Genomic DNA, 7,990 nt, shown 5'->3' with positions numbered 1-7,990 from the left:
AACAACAACAACAATATATATATATACTTCTGATGTGGCGCTGTAGGATCAGCACTGGACTGTGAACCATCCAGTCAGTTCTGACTCATAGCTACCCTTTATAGGGTTTCTGAGGAGCAGCTGGTGAATTTGGACTAACTACAAGGTCAGCAGTTCTAATTTACCAGCCGGTCCTTGGGAGAAAGATGAGGCTTTCTGCTCTATTAAAGATTTACAGCTTCGGAAACCATATACAAGGTTGCTTTGAGTCAGAACTGACTCAACGGCACATCACCACCACCACCACATATTTAACATATGAGGGTGAGTCAAAAATTACCTGCACTGTGGCTATAGAATTTATTTTGATCAACTTTTAGAAAAGCCGAGTACGTCATTTTTCGACATAATCTCTTTACTTTTCAATACACTTTGTTCATCTGTCAACAAGCTTTCATATTCCCTCATTGGAAAATGTTTTAGGCTGAGCTGTGAGCCATGAATGCACTGCTGTCTTCACTTCTTCATCAGAGGTGAATCTTTGTCCTCAAAGAGCTGTTTTCAGGGGATCAAACAGGTGAAAGTCTTATGACGCGAGATCAGGACTATAGGGAGGATGCTTTAACACCTCAAAACAAAAGTTTTTTCAGAGCATCAACAGTGAGGGCAAAGGTGTGTAGACATGTATTACTATACAAGATCACAACACCCTTGGATAGCAGTCCTCTGCATTTAATCTGAAGTTTAGACTTCAGCACTTCAGTGAGCATCTCACTGTAACAAGCACTTTTGATTGTTGAACTTCTTCCTGGTAATGTTCCATTACGAGCCTTTGAGAATCGCAGAAAACTGTCTAAGCATCAATTTTCCAGATGATGGTTGACTTGAACTTTTTCTTGATCAGCGGGCGATTGAGGAGATTTCCATATTCTGACATTTATTTTCAGGAAACTTTACCTTTGAGTATTGGTTCAAATTTTGTTTGCAGATGTCCAAACGCTTCTATTTATGCTCTTCCGTGAGTTATTTCGGTACTCATTTCGCACAAACCCAAGTCTACCATGGATTGTTTCATAGGCACAGCCGTGGCTAATTTGCAAATGATTTGCCACATAATCCACTGGCACTCATCTATTCGATGGGATCATTTCACATGCACGCTCAATGTTATCATCAGCCGTGGACGTGGCTGGGCGTTTTAATATAATCACAGTGTGGATAATTTTTGACTCCTTCTCTTACTTAGTTTTTTTTTTCCTTTTAATCTGTCATCCAGAAAGGATGGATTGGGCAGGTTCTCTTTTAGAAATTGTCCTTTGATGCATCCATTCAGTTAGGTGGGCATCCCTCTTTCACTCAGGCAAAGACCTTACAAATTAGGGAGAGGGAACCAGAGCTGGCCTAACTAATGATCTGACTAAGCAAGAGAGGAAGAAGGGAATAAGGGAACCTCAGTAGAGGAAGGGATAAGACAAAACCCATCCCCACAGGAATATGATAGAGCTAGATGTATGAATTAGAAGGAAAAACACACTTATGAAACCCTATGCAGGGTTGCTATGAGTTGGAACCAACTTGATGGCACTTAACAACAATAACAAAATACATATATAATACATACATATATTTGCCGCTGACACTGTTAAGGTAAGTATCTGACTGCAAGGTTGGTTTGAACCATATGGTTGGCAATTCAAACTTACCAGATCTTTCTCAGAAGCTCTATACAGGGTCACTATGAGTCAGAACAGACTTGATGGTACTTAGCAACATTTCATTCATATATATATATAGAGAGAGAGCTATATGTGTGTGTGTGTGTGTGTGTGTGTGTGTGTGTAATTTTTTTCCCTTCTAATTCATGCATCCATAAAGGGTGGATCAGGCAGTTTCTAGTCTGAAATTGCCCGAAATCATCCCTTGAGTCTTTATGTTAGACTAAGGCAGCGTGGTGAGGGATGTGTTCTCCACTCTCGCAGAGTTCTGTGGAATACTCCAATTTATCGCTTTTCATTCATTGTAAAACCTTCAAAAAATTGTTGGCTTTTCAAAGTATGTTAAAGAGACTTCCAAAGGTATCAGTACATCATTTCATTTAGACATTCAACATTTCCTCTCCGCGGCACCCTTCCTTCCACCCTTGATGGCTATTTCTATTGACAAGATGTGGTGCTGGAAAGAGGTACGGAGTTGTTAGCGCTGTGGGTTAATGCGCTGGACTGCAAAGTTAGTTTGAACCACCACTCACCAACCACTACTAGGAAATCCTATACAGAGCTGCTGTGGGTTGGAACCGACACAATGACACTTAACAGCAACAACAACATACCGCAACTAGCTTTGTTCTCAGCTGTGCAGCTAACCCCTGCGGAGCACGCTGAACCAACTTGGAGAGCATGAGTCCTGCTCTTAACTGTGGACTTTTCACATCTACTTAGTTACTCCTTATAAACTCTGAGAGTTTTTCTGCTTCTTGGCCTAAGAGAGTGGGGGGTTAGGGGTGAATCATATTTACACTTTACTTTTTGGAAAAAAACTTTTCTAAGAAAGGGTATGAGCATGGATAGAGTAAATAGTTCTTGGTCATCTAGAGAACATTTTGCACCGAGAGGAAATGTACGGTTCTTGGGAAATTTGGAACAGATGATTCCAAGTAAAAAACATAACAAGCAACTCCAAAGAGTATGACATAAACTTTGAGACATTCTTGGGTACTTTTTCCTGTTGCAAAGGAAGAATGCCAAAGGCATAGTAAAAACTGGACTGGTGCTAATTAGTCTCCTAGATTTCTGGATGTGTGGTATGTGAGCCTGGCAGGAAGGGGTGTTGTCAGGGTTTCTTGTTGGGTTTTGTTGTCTATTTTGTTTTGACTTTCTGTTTCCACATCTAGCTCAGCAACCCTTCCTTCTATGATGAAGTGCATTGAAGAAAACAATGGCGTCGACAAGAGGATCAGCAGGTTCATCCTCCCCATTGGGGCCACTGTGAACATGGACGGTGCGGCCATCTTCCAATGCGTAGCTGCAGTCTTCATCGCCCAGCTCAATAACGTCCAACTGAACGCAGGGCAGATCTTCACCATCCTGTGAGTCCCTCTGTCCTGCTACTGTAGGCATGGGTCAAAATTTGAAGTCTTTTTTGTGATTTCCTTTGAAACCCCTCATGAGAAAATCTCGTCACATCTCAGGTGACTCCTTTTATAAAATGAGGACGGTGCACATTCATTACCGGAAGAGAGTGGATCATCTCTCAAGGCCTTAGCTGGCAGCATCTCTGATTGAGTGTGAGAGCTGGCAGCATCTCAGATTGAGTGTGTGTGATTTGCAGTTTCCGAGTCATGGCTGGCATGTTTGGCATGTCTCCACGGACATTCCATGCTCCGTGCTAATGTCTGGCCCTGCTTTGCAATCCTCTAGAGTGACGGCCACAGCATCCAGTGTTGGGGCGGCAGGCGTGCCAGCTGGAGGGGTCCTCACCATTGCCATTATCCTGGAGGCCATTGGGCTGCCCACTAATGATCTCTCTCTCATCCTGGCCGTGGACTGGATTGTGTAAGTAGCGAGTCCCATGGGGGGTTGGAAGACTGCTTGTATAAACATGCAAGTCAGGAAACACACTCTGCCAGTCTGCACCATGCAGGAAACTTAAAACAGGGTCCCTGCCTCCTGAAGGGGCTTATGGTTGAGCATGGAGAACAAGATTTAGAGCTAGAAAAAATTAAACAACAGGAGAGTCAAAGGACCCTGAGTGGCCATGAAATGTGGTCATTCCTGAGACCTTGCTTGTAGCATCCAGAAAAGCTGAGTTCCCAGGGTAGGCCCAGGGACCACCAGACCTGAGAGCATGTTGACAGCATAGGTAGGAGTAATAGTCATTGGAGTCGTGATCCTTCGCGGGGGGAGGTGGTGGGTGACCCTTGCTCTGGAATTGTCCACGGAGTGGCTTCTGCGAAGGGAAAGAAGATGAACACTCTTCATCAGAGTGGCTTGGGCTTGGGTTCCAAAGAGGAGGAACTGGGGAAGGAGGCACAATCCAGACCATCTCTAGGGTAACTCTGAAGATACAAAACAGCTTCTAGGTGTCGATTCTATGAGTCCCATGATGCCTTTGAGCCCTTTTATAGGGAAGGTCAGCTGAGATACGGATATTGAGAGATAGTAGAGCATATCACTGAAAAAATGGAGCCCTGGGGCCCAAGGGCCTGAGTTGAAATCCTGACCTCACTGTTGAGTAATTATATGATATTAATAGGTTTGTGCTTCCGTTTTCTTAGCTAACTAAAAATGGGAACAATACGAGGGAGTGTCAAAACATTTGTGGGAAAATTCCTCATCTTCTAATTCCATGAGTTTTGAAACCCCTTTGTTGTAGCATCTACACCAGGACTGTGGTGAAGATGGCATGAGCTAGTGCATGCACAGCACACAGAACAAGAGTATTGGGCACTTGGTAAAGTATTCGGTATATGTTAGCAAAGAAAACTACCTCCTGTCCAAGCCAGTGAGAGCCAGACAGGAAGTAGCTAAGCCACAAACGCCTGCACTGGGCTTGTGTGGTTGGTACGGTAGGTTCCTGATTTCCTTCTGTTTTTCCTTAAGCCTTGGAGCCTTGAAGAGGCTCCTTGGGGCTCCTCAGAGCAATAAAGATGAAATGTGCCACAGAGACTCCTTATAAAGACAGCTCATCACAAAGGGAACTTGTCCCCACAGCTCACAAGTTGCACGGGGCCAGAGCAGAGGCCACATCTCCTTCCTCACCCAGGTGCCTGTACGTGGGTGCCTAAAAGGGAACCAAAACACCAAGCAGGCTGTCCACTAGAGACCTGAGTCACATCAGCTCCCAAGCAAGGCTGAGAGCCTCTGATTCCCAGCTCGAAGCCTCCACAGGACTTCAGCCTCCCGTTTCCCCTTTCTTCAGCATGGGTACGCACTTCCTCTGAATGCCAGGGACTACTGGGTGTGGGTTCATCTATGGAAAAATGATTAAGCTTCTGGAAAGAAAGTGCTGTTTTTTTTCTGTGAGGTAGTGTTAGCAAGCAGCTGTGGAATGCAGGTAAAGATTAATATTCAATTGAATGCATGTTGAAGTAAAGAAAAAGTAGGGATACTCCCACAGTTCAGTGTTGAGTAAAAGAAAAAATTGGGCATAAACAGTACATGCTATCATCCCAATGTGTAATTTTTATATAATGGTGTTTATTATACATAAAACACTCCTATTGAAAAATGACTGGCAAGAAATAGATCGAAATGTTCATTCTGACTCTGGAGGCTGTAGAGTATGGGTGAGTGACATTTGTGTCATTCTTGAGACCTTTCTTTTTTTCCCTGGTTTTCTACAATGAGGGTGTAGAAAGAATAGGAAATACTGAACAAGAATCCACTGAGAGCAAGGTGAGGCCTTTTGCCTGAAGTGTCAGAAAGCAGCAGGGCCTCTCATAGTCACTGCCCCTGGAGGAGACAGGGCTGGCTTCCTTGGTAGCCTGAGGCACCATTGGATGTCACAGCCACATTTTGTTCTTTGCCTACCAGGGACCGTACCACCACCGTGGTGAATGTGGAAGGGGATGCCCTGGGTGCAGGTATTCTCCATCACCTGAATCAGAAGGCCTTGAAGAAAGGAGAGCAGGAGCTAATGGAGGTGAAAGTAGAAGCCATCCCCAACAGCAAGTCTGAGGAAGAGACATCCCCTCTGGTGACACAGAAGAATCCCATTGTTCCCGTGTCCAGTTCCTCAGAACTGGAATCTAAGGAGTCAGTTCTGTGATGAGGGATGGGTACGGGCTTGCCAGCTGCTGGGCATGGGGCCCTCTCCTCACTGACCTGAACCTCCTAAGCAACGTTTTGGCCCAGTGACCAATGTGTGGATGATTTAGCATTGGGCGCCCTAGTGGAACTAGTTAACCAAGGACCAGGAGATTCTGACATTTGGATCGACACATGCCCAGCTGCAAATGTGTCCATGGGACACCCCATTGAGTTGCCAGGCTCGAGAAGCAATGGGGACTCATGAGGACCTGGTGGTTCAAGCTTGGGAAAATGTAGGTGTATTCTTTGCACCTTGGCAACCTGACAACTTCCACAGTCATCTGTTGCTTTGTCTCATGAGCAGTAGTAATACGGAAAATTCCCCAAGGCTTCGCCTTGACTGGAATTCACTGAGCTGGACCTGGAAGTATTTAGAGTTTGTGTTACAACAAGGTGGGGACTGGGTTGCTGTTAGGCTGAGGTGCTATACAGATAGATGTTAGCCTGCTTGGGTCGCTGATTGTTGGCATTAAGTCTGTCATGTAAATTCTGAGATCCCAGAAAGGGGGCAGGGGTGTAACTGCAAGGGGAAGGGAAGTACTCTAATCAGGAATGGGAAGTTATACACAATTGTCCCCCTTCTCTTCCCATCCTGGGTTTCTGACAACGCTGTAGCTTTGTCTCCATCAACTCTGATTTAGCAACAAGCCAGAGCCAGGCGGGGGGCTGAGTGATGCCATTATCACATTCAGCACCCTCACTGGTGAATCAATGCATCACTTTAATTCAACTAGACCCTTTTAAGAATGCTGCATTGCAGCAAAGATAAACACAGAAAAAACAAAATCAACAACCACCCCAGTGAATGAGGTGGGCTGTCCCCATTCACACGACCCCTGGCTACAGCTGACTTCTGTGGAGCATAACTCTCCTTTCCTGCCAGTACATCGAGGTTAAAATTTTAAGTGACATGATCCACATTCCTGCAGTTACTTAGACGAGGAGTTTTTGATTGTGAAGACTACATTCCCATTGTGGTGGAGGACCAAGATGCTACCGCTGCTTTATTGTGGCTCTTGGTGTGCACAGTTCAGAGCAAGTCCTGAGGCCTCACTTTACCCCATTTGTAAAATGGGACTAATGTTACCTGCCTCTTACCTACCTCAGAGGGATATGGTGGGGCAAGCTGAGTGAATCTGTGAAGACCATTTTGCTTCTTATCTATCAAGTGCTGACATCCATCTACCCAGGTGATACCTTTCTCCCTGGAAGTCTCATGGGCTCTCGGGGCAAACAGCTTTTACTAACAGGACTGTTTTCTGTGTACACTGGCAGACTTTTCTCATGCCCGTTGTTGTTCATGTAGTTGTTTTGTAGCATCATATATAGTCTCCTGATGTTCACATTTTAATGACTTAAAATCACCCCACTTTCCACCACGGTGTCTGACTTCATTGTGACTCCCAGCCCCAGCCTCTGTTCTTGCCACCACACAACAGGCCATTGGTGGTTCTGTGCCATGGAGTCGGTTCTGACTCATAGTGACCCTGTACAGGATTTCCGAGGCTGTAAATCTTTACAGGAGCAGAAAGCCTCATCTTTCTCCGTGGAACAGCTGCTGACCTTAAGGTTTGCAGCCTGATTCGTAACCACTACGCTACCAGAGCTTCTTTAAAGACCCCAAATTTTCAGCTTCATTTATCCCATTTTCGCTGTGGCTGTGTCACCCAGGCGCTATAGAAGAGGCTCACACTGTCATGATGAATCGGGTAGCTGACTGAGCAGAGGGGTGGGGATAAACCCTGCTGGCCACAGAGCTGACCCTGCCCATGGGAAGCCCAACCCTCTTCAAATCAGCTAAGCTGCTCCAGTCTCCTGCTACACCAGGAGGGAGTGGGAATTCAGCAGAGAGGTTCCTGGGAACTTGCCCTCTGGCTAAAGCTTATTACCCTTCTCTTTTCAACATTTGGTTTGATTCCAAAACTGCAAGTAAATCTTCATTATTTTTCAGGCATTAGTAAATATCTTCCCTTTCATAAAAATACAGCTAGCGCTAATACAAGCAAGTTTGAGTATGGAGAGAGGGGAACAAAATACTGCACGCTGTACAGCTTTGGCATCCTGATTTTCCCATATTAAAAGATGAATTCCTCACAGAGCGGACTGTTTTCCGTGTACACTTAGAGCCAGAGGGTGTTCTACATCCTGAAGCTGGAAATGCTGGAGGCAAAGTGTTAAGGTCTAGAGAATAAAATCCAGTCAGT

General features: G+C 45.2%; 1 protein-coding gene across 2 annotated transcripts in view; it reads left to right on the top strand.

The window, feature by feature from the left end:
* SLC1A4 (solute carrier family 1 (glutamate/neutral amino acid transporter), member 4) overlaps positions 1–5,771 on the top strand; it is a 30,598-nt gene extending 24,827 nt beyond the window's left edge. Inside the window, exons 6-8 of one of the 2 annotated variants that reach the window (XM_006862958.1) lie at positions 2,870–3,064; positions 3,396–3,530; positions 5,511–5,771. In XM_006862958.1, the coding sequence (XP_006863020.1) occupies positions 2,870–3,064; positions 3,396–3,530; positions 5,511–5,745 (565 nt within the window). In that variant the 3' untranslated portion in view covers positions 5,746–5,771. The remainder of the gene's footprint in view (positions 1–2,869; positions 3,065–3,395; positions 3,531–5,510) is intronic. The other variant, XM_006862959.1, reaches the window with a different exon arrangement.
* Positions 5,772–7,990: the final 2,219 nt, after the last annotated feature.

The sequence above is a fragment of the Chrysochloris asiatica genome, unplaced genomic scaffold (assembly GCF_000296735.1).
Source record: "Chrysochloris asiatica unplaced genomic scaffold, ChrAsi1.0 scaffold00052, whole genome shotgun sequence".
NCBI classification, from domain to species: domain Eukaryota; kingdom Metazoa; phylum Chordata; class Mammalia; order Afrosoricida; family Chrysochloridae; genus Chrysochloris; species Chrysochloris asiatica.
The sequence above is the reverse complement of the archived record's forward strand: the minus strand, read 5'-3'. Positions and strand labels throughout refer to the sequence as shown.